Source organism: Cervus canadensis, chromosome 12 (assembly GCF_019320065.1).
Source record: "Cervus canadensis isolate Bull #8, Minnesota chromosome 12, ASM1932006v1, whole genome shotgun sequence".
In the NCBI taxonomy this organism is placed as follows: Eukaryota; Metazoa; Chordata; class Mammalia; order Artiodactyla; family Cervidae; genus Cervus; species Cervus canadensis.
The window spans coordinates 62,902,504-62,918,289 of record NC_057397.1 but is presented as its reverse complement, the minus strand read 5'-3'; the positions used below and the strand labels follow the sequence as shown (position 1 = coordinate 62,918,289).

The following is a 15,786-nucleotide window of genomic DNA, read 5'->3' as shown; positions in this document are numbered from 1 at the left end:
GTTCTATTAAGAAAATACAGCAATCATGTGGGCACGACTGGGAGGCCACATTAGCCAGGATGACCAGGGAGGGTCTCCTGGAGGTGTTGAGCCAAGACCTGAATGATTAAAACGGCAAAAGCTGGTCAGGTGAAAATATGACAGACATTACAGGGCAAGTGTGAGGCCCGGAAGTGGGATGATTCTGCTGTGTTCAGTGAACTCAGTGAAACGGCTGGATTAGGGTGAGCAGAACAACGTGGGAGGAGATGAGAGGTCGGCAGCTTCTAGACTAAACACAGACATGCCGGCCTTGATAAGAAATTGAGATTTTTAAGTGAGATAGGAAGCCTGTGGAAAGTTTTAATAGGGGTCCGAGACACGTGAGATTATGAAGTACAAGTTAGATACCTATTTGTTAAAAGAATACCTCAGTTTTTATATATATAATTCAGTGGCCCAGAAGACCAAACTGTTTAATATATAGATATGTTTATATATATATTTAATATAGATATAGATATAGTTAATATCTGTTAAATACACATATATATGATATCTATTAAATATGTTAAATAGATTTAATATATCTATTAAATATATCTATAAATAGAGTCGAACACCACTGAGCAACCGACACAGGTATTTTATATAGACATATAAATATGATTTAAGGAGAACATCTTTCAGGCACTTTGCTTCCATTACCATCTTCTCAAATTCCAAAGGAATGCTGGTGATATACTTAGTATAAAGTTCTTGTCTATAATTGGTTTATAAACAAAATGCCTTTGAAGAATGACTAAAAAATGTTAAACAGTGGAGCTACAACTGATTTTCTTTCTTAAAAAACTTTTGGCAGACATGTGCATTGCCATTGCGATTTCTGTTCTCATGATCCTCATCTGTGCCATGGCTACGTACGGAGCGTACAAGGTAAGCAGCTTGGAAACAAGGTCCTGGGCCTTTTCCTCCATCTCTTACACGTGTAATCTGTGCTGCTGTCTGTAAGAAGTAAGTTATGATTGTTCCCAGTTTCCTGTAGGAATCTTTGGAATTTTAAATCTCTTGTTAATGTTACATGGAAAACCAGTGTTACGGTCTCAGAAACGTTCACTGGAGACTTGTGGTGGATTGCTTTTGTGTGGTTTACCAAGTCGCCATCATGACCCGCTTTAATGTATTTCTGCTTCTCCATTTCCCTTCATATTAAGATTTCTCTGAATTAAAATAGTGTTTTGTAATGCCAAGCGTATTAACACTCTCTTCTCTCTTCTGTTCAGCAACACGCGGCCTGGATCATCCCATTCTTCTGCTACCAGATCTTCGATTTTGCCCTGAACACCTTGGTTGCGGTCACCATCCTTGTTTATCCAAACTCCATCCAGGAATACATACGACAGCTGGTACGTGACCTTCAAAATTGTGATGTCTCTTCATGACATTGAAGAGACATCCCTATCTTTGGTCAAGATACGGATATAAAGGAAGTAGAGAAAAACATACACATAATAATTTGTGAATTTTTAACTTGCATCTGAGATTAGAGATCTTTGAATAAAGGTTTTGAATTTCTTAGAATGCTTTTTGGGAAAACTTAACTCCCTGAGGTAGATCAGTGGTGATGATGGTGTTGGAGGTTCCTATCTAATTTACAAGCTGCTTACTAATTGTCTAATCTTTGTAAAATGCAATTTGTTCAGTTATCAGCAGAGGGTAGCTTTTTGCCTCTGCTGTGTATGGAAAGTGGGAAACTTGATATACACTGGTTCTCACACTTATTTGACTGTAGAACCCCTTTCTTCCTCCAGCTTTTTTATTTTGTCCCTCAGCCTCCCTCCCCACCCCACCCCCCCCTTCCTCCAGCTTCTTTTGCGGTTTGGTTTTCTATTAAATATCCTTTGTGACCTTATGAGTGAATATGGGTGGCTTGCTATTAAGGAGCTCTTGGAGGGTGTGAGGTTAGGATACATCCATGACTTCACGCCTTTAAATCGTTGTGTTTGAATTATGAATGTTTATGAAAATTTAATTTCTTCAAAATCAAAGAATGTTTTAAATGGAGAGAATGTTCAGTCTTTGGAGGTTGTAGTAGTAGTTTCTGAGCATGGGAGAAGAAGCAGGTTGTTTCCTGGGATGAAGACACAGACTGGGGGTTTGATGTGGTAACAGAGGTCAAGAAGGTCAGTGGAAAGAGAGACGTGGAGGGGATGGAGGCAGGCTGGAAGTGTGGCAACAGGAGTTCCTGACCTTTCAGGGGCCTGCCCGGATCACGTATGAAAAGCCTCTAGAGTTTTGTCCCTTTGAAGTATCAGGTGATCATTGCTGTAGGAGATAGCTTCTTTTTGCTTCTTAGAAAACAGGTCTATGTTTTCATAGAGTGTAGTGTCAAGGAAATTTTGTTGTTTTCCCATGAGCTAACTTAACGTATCATTTCTTGTAATAATAGCTAAATGTTTCTGCGTGAGGAGTTTATACGTGACCAGCAGGTTGTAAAACTACCTCTGTCTTTAAGGACTTGGGCTTGACTTTGTAATGATAATCTGGCACTGAGCTCCTAATGTCACCCGGGAATTGTGGAGGAAACAGGGTCGCCACGTAGCCTGTCATGTGAGGGGTTGGTAAAGGGTATTGTGCAGTAGAGGCGAGTCACGACTATAGTCCTGACTGCTGTGAGGTTTATAAGGAGGAGGAAGGCTGACGTGTAGGCAGACATTTAGAGCACTCGTGATGCTACCTAGATAGACTTCCTGTCACACGCGCATCGTTCAGTCACTCTGTGCCCACTTGTAAAATGATCATGTTAGTGACGCTGGCAGTGATGCTAGTATCAGTTTAAAAAATCGCTATCTACTTCTTGTTTGTTAGTATAAACCAAATTATACAAGTAGGTATCTTCTGAATGTCCTACTTGAAGATCCGTCTGGGCGGAAGGAGCGAGGCCTTCAGGTTATCACAGTGCCTGAGCGGCAGACGGCAGTGAAAGCGGACGTCAGACTGGCCCTGATACTGCGGCTCTTGTTGACAAGTTGAGATATAGTGAGTCTGGGGAGACTTGTCTGAAAAGGCTGATGGAGAGAAGTCCCAGTGCCTGCTCATGTGAAGCCTTGTAAAACACAGATAAATAAGCTGTGCGTGTGTTTTTAATAGATCTTAACTGGATATAGAAACCACGTTCACTTTTCTGGCATAAAGAGTGTAAAAGATCTTTGTGGAAAGGGTCTCGCCCACTTTAATCCCTGTTTGCCCCCCGGCCCCCCCACCCAGTGTTTCTGGAAACAGTAAGATTTCATGTTGGTCTTGTAAGTAACATCCATTTGTTTTCTTCTTAACCCTTTGAGATCAGTACTACAGACAGCCCTTTCAGGTTCCAAGAGGCAAGGGCCTGTTTGATGAGCTGATCACAAGGAATGACTTAGATTTTATTTCTTAGGTATTTTGCCACAATGGAAGGGGACTCTGAAAACCATTGGGTGAGGGTCATCCTGGAGAGGGTCAGCCACATGAGTCACAGGTTTTCTCCTTTGTCAAGTCTCGTATTACTGCTAAAGTGGGATCCAAACACATAGTATTGGGTGATGGGGAGAGAGGAAGGGTGACCACACACGGAGATGCCTTCGACATACATTGTCTAAGCCGATTACCATGAGAGCGTTGATCTGTGCTGAGCACATGGTTTATGGTGATGTCCTGTCATTCCCAGGTATATATAGTAGCAGATTTCAATCCTCTTAAAAGGGTTTCCTTTGCCCTGGTAGTTAATCAGTTTGGTCAGATGGTAGGACTTCTTTTTTTTTTTTAATTCAAGTATAGTTGATTTATAATGGTAATTTACAGTGTTAATTTCTGTGTACAGCGAAGTAATTGTTACACATAGATATACATTCTTGTTACTAAAAAAAATTTTTTTATTGACGTATACTTGATTTACAATGTGCCAATCTGCTATTCAGCACAGTGACTCAGTTATACACATACAGAGTTCTTTTTTTAAATATTCTTTTCCACTATAGGAAAAGAATATTTTCCTATATCCAGTATCACAAAAGAATAGTTCCCTATTAACAGTATCACAGGATATTGAATATAGTTCCCTGTGCTATACAGTAGGACCTTGTCTATCCATTCTGTATATAATAGTTTTGATTTTTTTTAAATGCTGTGAAAGTGAAGTTGCTCAGTTGTGTCTGACTCTTTGCGACCCCATGGACTGTAGCCTACCAGGCTCCTCCATCCTTGGGATTTTCCAGGCAAGAATACTGGAGTGGGTTGCCATTCCACCAGTGACCCCACCAGTTCCACCAGTTGGTCCCACCAATGCTATAAATACCTATTAATACAAGATTCTGCTCTTTGAGAAGTAGCATCAGCAAAAATGCTCTATATAAAGAAGGCAGTATTTTACTTTTTATTTTTAAAAGTTATTTATTTTTTATTGTGCTGGATCTTCCTTGCTACGCTCGATAATTAATGAGATTTGCCAATAAGACTCTTCTCTTTTGCAGCCTCCTGATTTTCCTTACAAAGATGATATCATGTCAGTGAATCCTACCTGTTTGGTCCTCATTATTCTTCTGTTTATCAGCATTATCTTGGCTTTTAAGGTAAGCATGAAAATTTTACTTATGGTCTAAATATTATTGAATGTATTTGTGAATGCCACAGAAGTTAGCAGATTTCTGTCTATTTATTATCTTGCTTTAGATTTCTGAACTGCTTTCTGAATTCCTAACAGTTTTGTTCCTTCTCTTATCTGTATGACAGAAATAAACACTAACCAACCTTAACACAGGCCAACTCAAGGTTATTCTAAAATCTGTTTGGATGTGAATAAATTAATGTTGTGCATTTATGCAGTATGTATTATGTACCGTAGCATCCATTACTGTGTCTCAGTACACATCCCTTTGTAATTTGATTTTTTAAAAAATATTTTTCTCCATATTTAACTTTAAAAAAATTTTTTTAGCTGAAGGGTAATTGCTTTACAGGATTTTGTGGTTTTCGGTCATTTGTTTTTTAAAACGTAATAAACTTTGAACATTATTCTGTAACAATGTATTGGGTAAACCTAGCAGTTTTATAAATTAGTTGTTTTTGGACATTGAGATAGTTTCTACTTTTTTACTTCTAAATAGTACTGCAATGAATATATTAAATGTGTCTTTTGTATACTTACACATTTATTTCCTCAAGATATATTTCTTGAAATTAGAAGGATGTGCATAATTTGAAGGTTTTCTGTAGGTTGTCAGATTGGCCTCCCCTAAAGTTGAATGACTTAACACTCCGTTCAGCCACATTTCCCTCACCTTCAGCAACTGAGTGCCCTCTAACTTTCTCGTCTTTGTAAATCTGGTAATAAAAACATCATAATCATTGGAACTTGTGCGCTCCTAAGTAGAAAATTCTCAGGTTAGACTTTGAACTTCTAATTCTGAGTATCTTTCATTGTCTTTATTTAGGCATAAAGTTACCCGTTTCTTTAAAAATCAAGCCTCAATGAGCTTGCATAAGCTGTGTTTCGGGAGAAGAGTCATAGCAGTTTGTTGAAGAGGAGTAGAAAGAAAATGATTCATTGAAAGTCACTTAGGTCTGCATTTTCTCTCCATAAAGCACACTCTGCAGTTTTTGATATTGCACATATGGTTTAGTGGTGAGGATTGGGTGAGTTTTATAGACGGATGTTGAGGCTTACCACCCCTGCAGCTCCTGCCCCCACACCCCAAATTCCTGACTGCTCAGTCAGCCCCAGACCACCCCTGGCACAGGCTTCGGACTGTCAGATCCCACCCCTTGAGCTTTGTCACTGAAGGCTAGATTCCTCTTGAGCTTCTGCCCGATTGAAGCCCTTCAGCCATGCCTTCCTATAGACTCTGTGTCTATTAATTCCAGATTTTCTCATTTTTACCTGCAAGAAGGTTAATCTGACCAAGCTACCCTGTGCCATTGCCCAGAAACTGCTCTTTAAAAATGCATTTTAATTGTGTAGCCATTTACATTTTTATTGGAAATGCTTACTTGAGATTTTGAGTCAGAGGACCTAGACTTAGCTTCAGTCACTGCTGTATCTAGTTGTGTGACCAGGGCCTCGGTTTCTTCCTTCACTTCACAGCAGTAGTAGCTACAAAAACATTCTGTAGGGTGACAGTGACGTCAAATGAGCCAACGGTAGGAAGGCGCGTCACTCGTTTACCCATCCGGTAAAGCCCCCGTGTGCCAGGCCACGTCTTGGGTGCTGCTGTAGGTGTCCTGCTGTTATCAGTTGCAAATCATAATGATCTAATCAAAGGCTTCGTACAGATATGTTCACAGCACCGTCTCCAACCTGTGAGTAATGTGTTATACGTAATAATTATAATACATAATAACTATGTATTTATCTGTTCTCTACTAACCAGATTGCGTTTCCTTGAGAACACAGATCCTACCTTCATTTTTCTCTCCCTTGTGGAGACTCAGTAATTGTTAAAATGTGTCAAATGTGAATACATGTACGTTTTGTGCTTTCACACATCGGTTTGCCTCTCACAACCTGAATTCACTGTTAAACTCCTCAGTAAGTTTTATTGCTAGTGGTCCTGGGAGCCCAAACAGGACTTGTGTCAGTTTAACTTTGTCCTTGGTTGGCAAGTAACAACGCTTACCACCTAGCTCTCCAAATACACGACGGGTGTACTTAATCCTGTCAGTGCAAGTTCATTTGGAAAATAGACCAAATATTTCTTTTTCTTTTAACATTTTAATTTTTTTGTTAACTCTTGGCTGTGCCGGGTCTTCTTGCTTTGCCCAGGCTTTCTCTAGTTATGGTGAGCAGGGGCTCCTCTTCGCTGCCATGCACGTTCTTATCATTGCGGTGGCTTCCCTTGTTGTTGCGAGCACAGGTTCTCAGCACAGGCTTCAGCAGTCACAGCTGGCGGGCTCAGTAGCTGCAGCCTGTGGGCTGTAAATCATGGGCCCAGTGGTTGTGGTCCCCGGGCTTACTTGATCTGCGACATGTGAAATCTTGCCAGACCAGGGATCAAGCCTGTGTCCCCTGCATTGGCGGGCAGATTCTTATTCACTGTGCCCCAAATATTTAATTCTTTAATCGAGATTACAGAAGTGTCAAATGGAAGTAAGTTTACTAAAGTAAGTTATCGGGGTTTTAGAGACATCAGGCCAAGTTTTTCTCCTGTGGGAGTGTGTTCCAAGTGTTGCAAGGGGCTCTCAAGAGTGCAGACTGGACGTGTGAGGCCCCGGACACCGGGTACTTCCTCCCCAGGTTTAACCTTCAGTTGGAGGTTCATCATTTTGGAGGCCTCATGTCAGAAAGAGTTCTTGCCTTACAAAGAACCTTCTGTTCAATGCTGAAATAGTGGACATCTTCTTGCACAGGACACAACAGAAAATGTTCAGGCATTCCTTTTTTATTTGTATTAAAATTCTCACTGAGTCTAGGGTTTTTGTTTGTTTTTGTTTTATGGAGAAGTAAGAACATTGTTGGGTTAACTGAAAATCCCGTGTAAATCGAACATACTGTGTACAACGTTCAAGGAAAATACCCTTTCCGTCTCTTTCCCATTGTTCTCTGGTTTCAGATTATTGCCATTCAGAAGACATTTTACTAAAATAGCATTACACAATAAATAACATTTTCATCTTTACATTATCACAGAAAGTTTAACTGTAGGAAATAATAACCAAGTACAAATGCAGCTTCAGACAGCTTTCTGAGTACACAACAGAACCTTTACTTTACTCTGCTGAAAAGTGTTGACACATACCCCATTTGTCTTTAAATGTCTTCTTCTTTGTAAAGCAACTTTATTGAGATACAATTCACATATCATGTTCTCATATATATATATTGTATATATCTCATAAAGTTCTCCCATTTAAATGTACAATCCAGTGGTTTTCAATATATTCACAGAGTTGTATAAACACAGCTCAGTGGTTAAACAGTGTAATTTTAGAACATTGCTACCACTTGATGTTTTCCCTCACCCCCCATCCCCTGCTCCTGGTAACCACTAATCTGCTTTGTGTCTCTGTGGGTTTGCCTAGTCTGGACATTTCATGTAAATGGAATCATACAATACATGATCCTTTGTGACTGGCTTCTTTGACCTTTCCAAGGTTCATCCATGCCGTAGCGTGTCGTGTATCAGAAGTTTCTCTCTTGCTGAATAATATTCCATTGTTTAAACATCATACAATGGAATATTTTGTTTGTCCAGTCTTGACACATACTTGGATTGTTTTGCTCTTGATATTATGGATAATACAAGCTTTTGTGTGGACATAAGGTCTTCATTTCTCTGGGGTATATACCTCAGAGTGGACTCTCCAGGTCATGTGGTAACTGTTAAACTTTTGAGAAACTTCCAGGCTGTTTTCCACATGGCACCATTTTACATTCACAACAGCAATGTAGGAAGGCTCCATTTTCTCCATATCTTTAAACGTCTTTTAATCAAAGAATTTCAAAGCTAGAAAAAGGGCCTTTAAAATCATTTCATTTTAATCTAATTACACATGATGGGAATGAAAGTGTAAAGAGTTCATATTTTAAACATTTCCCATGAGCTCATGCTTTATTTCTAGTATGTCTTTATTCTGAACCTGAATTTTAATTATCCTCTTTGGATATTTCATTATGAAAATGGAAATGTTTTAGTGGATTTTATTGACCATGAAGCAGATTGACATGCTGTGAACCTCTTTTTTTTAAAGTTGACTTGTATAATAAAATTATATATAATGATGCAGAGTAAAACTCCCAATGATCCAGAGTTAAAATGTGGTGAGACTTGGCTAATGAATTGGTGATTCTATAACTCTGAGGGGCAATAAATATTTGTAGAGGATGCTCCTTTCACTCCTTTTTCCTGGAAATTTTCTCCTGCTTTCAGCCTACTCCTCCCCATCACCTTCTGCGTGGTGTGATAGAATAAGGCTGCAGTGTCCCCTTCGGCCAGAAAGTTACTGTACCCAGAGTTTGTAATTTTAAAGGCTTTTTGGCTTAGTAGAGTTAATGTGTGTTTAAAGTTTATGTAAATAAACACTTTGCAATATGGCTTTATCTGTGGCGATATATTCAATTATCTGAAGTTTGAAAATTAAGGTCCTAATAATGACTACTTTTTTGCAGGGTTACCTGATTAGCTGTGTTTGGAACTGCTACCGATATATCAATGGCAGGAACTCCTCTGATGTCCTGGTTTATGTTACCAGCAACGACACTACGGTAGGTGTGATGTCACTTCACATGGAGATCTCCACACGTCCACTGTATGATGGCTTCTATGCGTTTCTAGTGTTTGCTGCTTTTTTCACTGTTGTTGAGACATATTCATGAGCTGCTTAGTCATCAAAGGATTCATAGTTGAATGAAATGTGTTTTGTTTTCCTTACAGGATATTAAAATCTAGATGTCTCAGCTTTTGATTCATTTAAAAATGATTACAAATAGATAATATGTGCCTCTCCACATTTGTGTATCTTAAACTTGCATTATTAAACCATGGTAGATAGTTCTAGATATCAATTCTGTATGACTATATACCTTCTCCTTTGACATGTGAAAATAAACTTTAAAATGTGATGGTATAGGTAGAACAAATAGCAGAGCTTACTGCATTTTAAAGTCTTAGGCTGTACCAACTGAGTTAGCCAGGTGATGGGGTTTACTGTGTTTTTAAAACTTGTCCTGCATATGTAAGCTGTAGTGAAAGAATTGAGATGATCTGTTGTTCATACTTAAATATTTTAAACCTATTAAGTGTGATTTTGGGCAACACATCTTCACTGGAAGTCTTCAAAAAATCATTTGTCCTTGGTGCAAATGATCTTGCCTATCTTGTGTTAAAAGTACAAGCTCTCTAGGTCCTACCCTCCTGTGTCCCCATCATTGTGCCTGATGCAGTGATCGGTACAGGTGTGGGATGCTGAGGGGAAGGATGGTGATGGGTGACGTGAACAGCTGGGATGGGTCCTGGGATGGGTCCAGGAGGATAGGATTGGAGGCGACAGAATGGACAGAACAGATGAAAGGATAAATAGAAATGGTGAGATGGTTCTAAACTAGAATGGGATTTTATTTTTGGTTTTGTCTTTTAAATTGTGGTCACTTGCTTACTCTGGCCTCACTGATACAATTTAGCCTTTTCCTGACTTGACTTCGTCGTGCATAAAATGGGGATAAAACAAACTTCAGACTTTATACTAAATAGACAGGTGCTAGCTGGTAGCACTGAGATGTATGTGGGATTTCTGCAAGAAAGAGTATTTTATGTGAATAGTTTTCCTACGTCCTCAGTTAGCAGGTGTCGACTTGAGTCAGAAACGCATGAGCAGCGGTTTAAGAAGAGGCTTCACTGTGATTAGATGCATTAGCCCAGTGTGCCCTTTGGGACACCTGCAAAGTCGTGTGCACTGATCACAGGAAAACATGTTCTGCCTACTAAACCTTTGACCTTTAGAGAATTCCTTTTGGGTCAGTACGTCTCTAAAAAAACAACTTCACAGTTACTGTAACTGTTTTTTTAACTTTTTATTTTATATTGGAGTGTAACTTGTGATAGTTTCAGGTGGATAACAAAGAGACTCAGCGGTGCACATACACACATCCATTTTTCCCCAAACATGCTTCCCATCCAGTCTGCCACATAACACAGCTACTTATAGAATGTTTTCCTTCTCTCTCAGTTTCTTGGGTATTAGTTACCAATCAATATCTTTCTAGTTTTCATTTAAAAACACATCTCAGAATACATTTATTCTCCTGTTGAACTAGTAAAAAAGTTTGAAATTTGGGGATTTGAGGAACCAGGAAAGTTGCTAAACAAGCAAGATATTATCAGAGCCTCATCCTAAATATTATGGATGTATGGGACTTATAATATCTCCATTTTTGAAAAGTATTTCAGAGAAGATAATGCCCATATTGCACGTGTGTGTTTGGATATACCTTTGGTGGTTTTTCATAGCTTTTTGAAGGGTTTTGTGTGTGAATGATCTTCCCGACCCAGGGATTGAACCTTTGAGCCACCAGGGAAGCCTATGTATATATATACATACATACATACATATAGGTTTTGCATATTTTTCATAGAAGCAAAGCGGAAGGGCTACATAGATAGATATGTGTTGTATAGATATACCTCAGATCAAAGGATATTCTGAAATTTGTAAAAATTGGGGTGCCTAGAGAATTTAAGAATCATGAATGAGTCCCTAAAATGCATCCAACCAGTTTTGTAGAGGACGCTTTTATTTTCTGTTCTTTGAGATTCAGAATTAGGTATGAATTAACAGGTGTGTTTTATTTAGGCTTACGTGCTCTTTAAAATAGTTGTACTTAAAAAAAAATTGTTGAGACATCCCAGCTCTTCTAATAGAAGGCCTTTCTTCAGAAAGATTTCCAGTTTGGCAGTAGTTAATAGTAGCTAGGATTTGGGACCATGGACTGGGGCCAGCTGTGATTGTTTCCTGGTATGTTGACAGAAGGTCCTAGGGAATTGCTCGATGGTGGTTATTAGTCATTATCTTAGGCATTCTTTATCAACTTGCCATTTTTAAGATAAGGAAACTGATGATGTGTTTTTACTTTTCTCAACGTTCCCAGTGAACCTCCCCCCAACTCCCCCCCTTTTTTTAAATGAATGGTATTCCTGGGAAAGGGAGATTTATCATTTCTCATAGCTTGCGTGGATAACGCAAGATAGGGATAGATCACCATCTAAAGTCTCAGTTTTCTGGCAGTGTTTTTAAGGATTTATTTTTTTAAATAATGGTATTGTGAATATTATTCTAAAGAGTCCTTATTATATCTAAAGTAATAATTCCTTAATATCATAAAATGTCCAATATGTATTTAGATTTTCAGTTGCTTCATGTTAATTTTCCTGGCAGTTTATTTGCAACAGGATCTGTGGGTCAATATATATTTTAAGACTTTATACTTTTTTTTTTAAAGAAACAACTTTGACCCACAAACTAGACTTAACAGAGTGCGTACCTCTAATATAGTTCTCTGTATTTTCAGTAAATTAGTAGTTGGATCTAAGGACTTCCTGTATTTTTATTTCCATATTCCTTTTTTCCTTTTTTGCAAGACTATATTTGATACATTTGTTCTTTCATCAGGAGGCAGATAACATTTAGTTGATTCTATCTGAGATGTCAGTAGCCATTGATATTGATTCATTAGGAATTGAAATATGATGACATTCTATTAGTTTTCATTTATTAATCATCTGGAATATTCCTATGAAGAAAACTTTCCCTGACTTTCTCTTTAATTACCCAGTGGTACATGGGACAGTGATAAATTTATATGGTTTTATTCTCTTTATCAGTTTTCAAACAGGTTGTTCCATCATTTTCTAGTAATTTTTTTTTTTTTAAGTAATAATGATCTAATGAAAATAGGCCTCTTATATTAGAGCTGGGGATGTTCCTATTTTGATTAATTTTACCAGTAAGCCTAAATAGTAAAATTTACCTACTATTCCATATTTCAGACTTTCTAAATGGAAAAGCAAAATTGTTTTCTAAATAGCTAGTACATTACCATCCTTATTAATGCTCAAATTATGGCATCTTTCCCGATTAGAGCCTCTTCAGGTTGATGCGTTTCTATAATTCAGGTGGTCTGATTGCTTCCTTGCTGTCTCTTGATATTGTTCTAGGCTTGCCTTGTCCATATCCTGTCCCAGACCTGAAATCTGGCTATTTCTGTAAGGAAACCTGCTTCCTTTCAGTTAAGATCATAATCTGCATTTTTAGGACTGGAGAATAGATTTTTAAAGAGGGCTCTACATATTTAAAGATTGTTTTAACTAGTACTAAAGGAATTCTAGTTTGCATTTAAGGAAGCAGCAGCAAATATACTGGAGCCTCCCTCTGGACCCTAAATAGGGATTTGAATGATGTAGTTCTGCTCTTTCCCCTGGTCTCCTAGCTTTATTAAGATCCTCATAGTGTGTAATAATGTATGTTTCCCCTTTGCCCATGTCTTTATTGGGAATCCACATGGACATAATAACACATTGTGTCTTTCATTTCCTATCAAGTGTTAAGCCAGATGGCTTTTCTCCCAGGCTGAAGAGTCTCGATGACCTCTGTGGAAAGATAACTGCGGCTCTGGTTGGTAGAAAATAAATATGCTTCTGTTTCCTTCTCTAAAACAGTACACATATTATTCGCCAAATACCTACTTCTCCAGATACTACTCAGGGAGAATAGAGTCATTAGATTATGGAGATTATTATTTATTATAATATGGAGATTATTCTCAGGGTTAATCACTCTAGTTTCTTAACTAAACCAAAGCAAAAATCTTCAAGAGGAACACCTGAAGATAGAGAGGTCACAAGCACTATTAGTTCATGATGCCTCTTGGGGTCTTGGTTTTTTTTTTTTTCCCCCCCATGATGCTCTTCCAGTGTATATGTGCTTGGTCATGTCTGACTCTTTGTGACCCCATGGCCTATATACCTCATCAGGCTTCTCTGTCCATGGAATTTTCCAGGCAAGAATACTAGAGCGGGTTGCCGTTTCCTACTCCGTGATACTCTTAGGCCAAAAGAAATACCTCGCTGTTGATTTTATTAAGTAGTCAGGTCCAGACTACTTTTGAATATTAGTTAGGGTAGGACCTAACGGGCTTTGTAGTGTTTTACTTGAATATTTAAAATATCTCTTTGAGTCACTTGCCATACAGGATTAGGCACCCTAAGGAGATGCAGCCTTCTCTTTAGAATGGTGTAGAAGTCACGTTCTGGATACATACTACATAATACCACATTCACTCTCCTGCCTTCATCAAAATCAAGCCTTAAGAGGAAGAGCATATTAAAATACTAAACCTGTGGATTATAGAAATAGATTTCTTTCACATTAAAGTTTATGCAAATTGAGTTGTTAAAACCTTTTAATCGGCTAATGCCAGTGAAAACTTGAGTCACTCCAGCATTCTTGCCTGGGAAAATCCCATGGACAGAGGAGCCTGGTGGGCTATAGTCCATGCGGTCCCAAAGAGGCAGACATGACTGAGCACAGACACACAGCCAGGCCGGCTCTGAAGATCTCTTCCAGTCCTGGGTATTTGAGATTCATGTCCATTGAACATAACCTCACACAAGAGCCCCTTGACCACTGTCATCTGCCTGTGTGAACCAGAGGGTCTTGGAGGGAGTTGGGGGGAAGAACGTTCTTCAATAACAGGACTGCTATGGGTTAGAAACTTCAGCCTGTGAATTACTGGCTCTGAAGCTTGTGACCTGCTGAGTACTAAATATAAGAGAGACATCTTATTTGTAGTATCTCCATTTTAGGTATCTTCTTTTCCCTTGTCATTAAGTAGTTAGTGTGATCTAAGCTTTTTATTTTTAATTTTAAAATTGTGAGAGGTTGAGATAGACTTGGCAACGTCTCAGAGAAGCAGAGAGAACATTCAGGAGACCATTTCCATGGTCAGGATCAGGGCGATGGTGAAGATGAGGCAGTTGTGACACAGGGCGGTAGCAAAGGGCGTGAAGAGGAGGGGAGATTGGACAGGGCCGTCAGAGGCCGCAGCGATCGCCGATAATGAGGGAACGTGGAACAAGCGTGAATGCCCAGGACGCCGCTTGCTGTGACTAACTAGAAAGGTCAAATGCCTCACCTGAAGGGTAGGGGCTGCCTCTGGGACTGAGAGTTAACGGGCCAGCCCTCGTCTCCTCAGGGGTGTTCGCACAAGCGGCATCCAGCCGAGCGCTGGGGAACCCCAGGGAGGACCCCGCTTCTCTGCCTCTGTCCTGTCTCCCGCTCTTGTACTGTGTGTGGGTCTCTCCCCGGACACTTAGGTCACGGCTGCTGTCTGCCAGGCCCTGGGCCGAGTGCTTTACGTATATGAACTTGGTCTCATAAGAGTCCTTGAAGTTGACCCCTGGGTACCAAAGAGGAAACTGAGGCACCAAGTGGGTAACTTCCCGAGAGGACACGGCTGTGAGAGCCTGGGGCGCGGGGGGCGGTGCTCACCCCCTCCTCAGCCCTGCTGCAGTCCGTTCTCCACCCCGCGGTCCTCCTGGACCGTCTCCGGTGCCGGCTGCGGCCACGGCCCATGTTCTTCCCTAACGGGGTAGGGGGTGGGCGGACAGAGAGGAGAGAAGCAGGAAAGCAAGTCATTTAGATGATTCTTCTCAAGGAAAAGTCACAAACTTTCAGAGCAGGGGGACTTTTTTGTTTCGCTTATTTTTGCTCCCAGGTGAAGGAATGGGAGGGAGGGTGGCTTAAAGAAAGAGGTGGAAGGAAAGTTAAAAATAAACTAGGTAACACCAAGGCAGCTGCTTGTTTGTTTAGATACATGTATATGTATATGTGTATACATATATTTTCCTTATATATATTCTAGGAATATATATATTCTTTTTCAGATTTTTCCCCCATTTAGGTTATTAGGTGATACTGAGCTGAGTTCCCCGTGCGAACAGGAGGTTCTTGGAGTTCCCTTGTGCTGAATAGCCCCGCCTTCTGTCACTCGGCTTCATATGTGCACGTGGCTTCAGATAGATTTCTCTGTTGGTTCTTATAGAAAAACATCATGGATTGAATTCCCACTGAGATTTTCCCTGGAAAGCATTTTCCCTGCTTTAATGTATTCCATGCTTCAATCAGACAGTGCTTGACATTATTTCAGCTCATATTTCTTTCCTTCCTTCAGTAAAATACAGCATTTAAAAAAAAATCCTAATCTGTTGAAAGTTATCTCTGACCCATATAACTTTACAGTTACTTCATCCAGAGAATATCTGGAGCAGTCAAATCAACACATTGATA

The 15,786-nt window shown here is 39.6% G+C and overlaps 1 protein-coding gene across 3 annotated transcripts in view; it reads left to right on the top strand.

The window, feature by feature from the left end:
• LAPTM4B (lysosomal protein transmembrane 4 beta) overlaps positions 1 to 15,786 on the top strand; it is a 61,812-nt gene that overhangs the window by 31,648 nt on the left and 14,378 nt on the right. For 2 of the 3 annotated variants that reach the window (XM_043483301.1, XM_043483299.1), the window contains exons 3-6: positions 842 to 915; positions 1,263 to 1,385; positions 4,485 to 4,583; positions 9,116 to 9,211. In XM_043483301.1, the coding sequence (XP_043339236.1) occupies positions 842 to 915; positions 1,263 to 1,385; positions 4,485 to 4,583; positions 9,116 to 9,211 (392 nt within the window). Of the gene's footprint in view, positions 1 to 841; positions 916 to 1,262; positions 1,386 to 4,484; positions 4,584 to 9,115; positions 9,338 to 15,786 lie in introns of those variants that run through there. The other variant, XM_043483300.1, reaches the window with a different exon arrangement.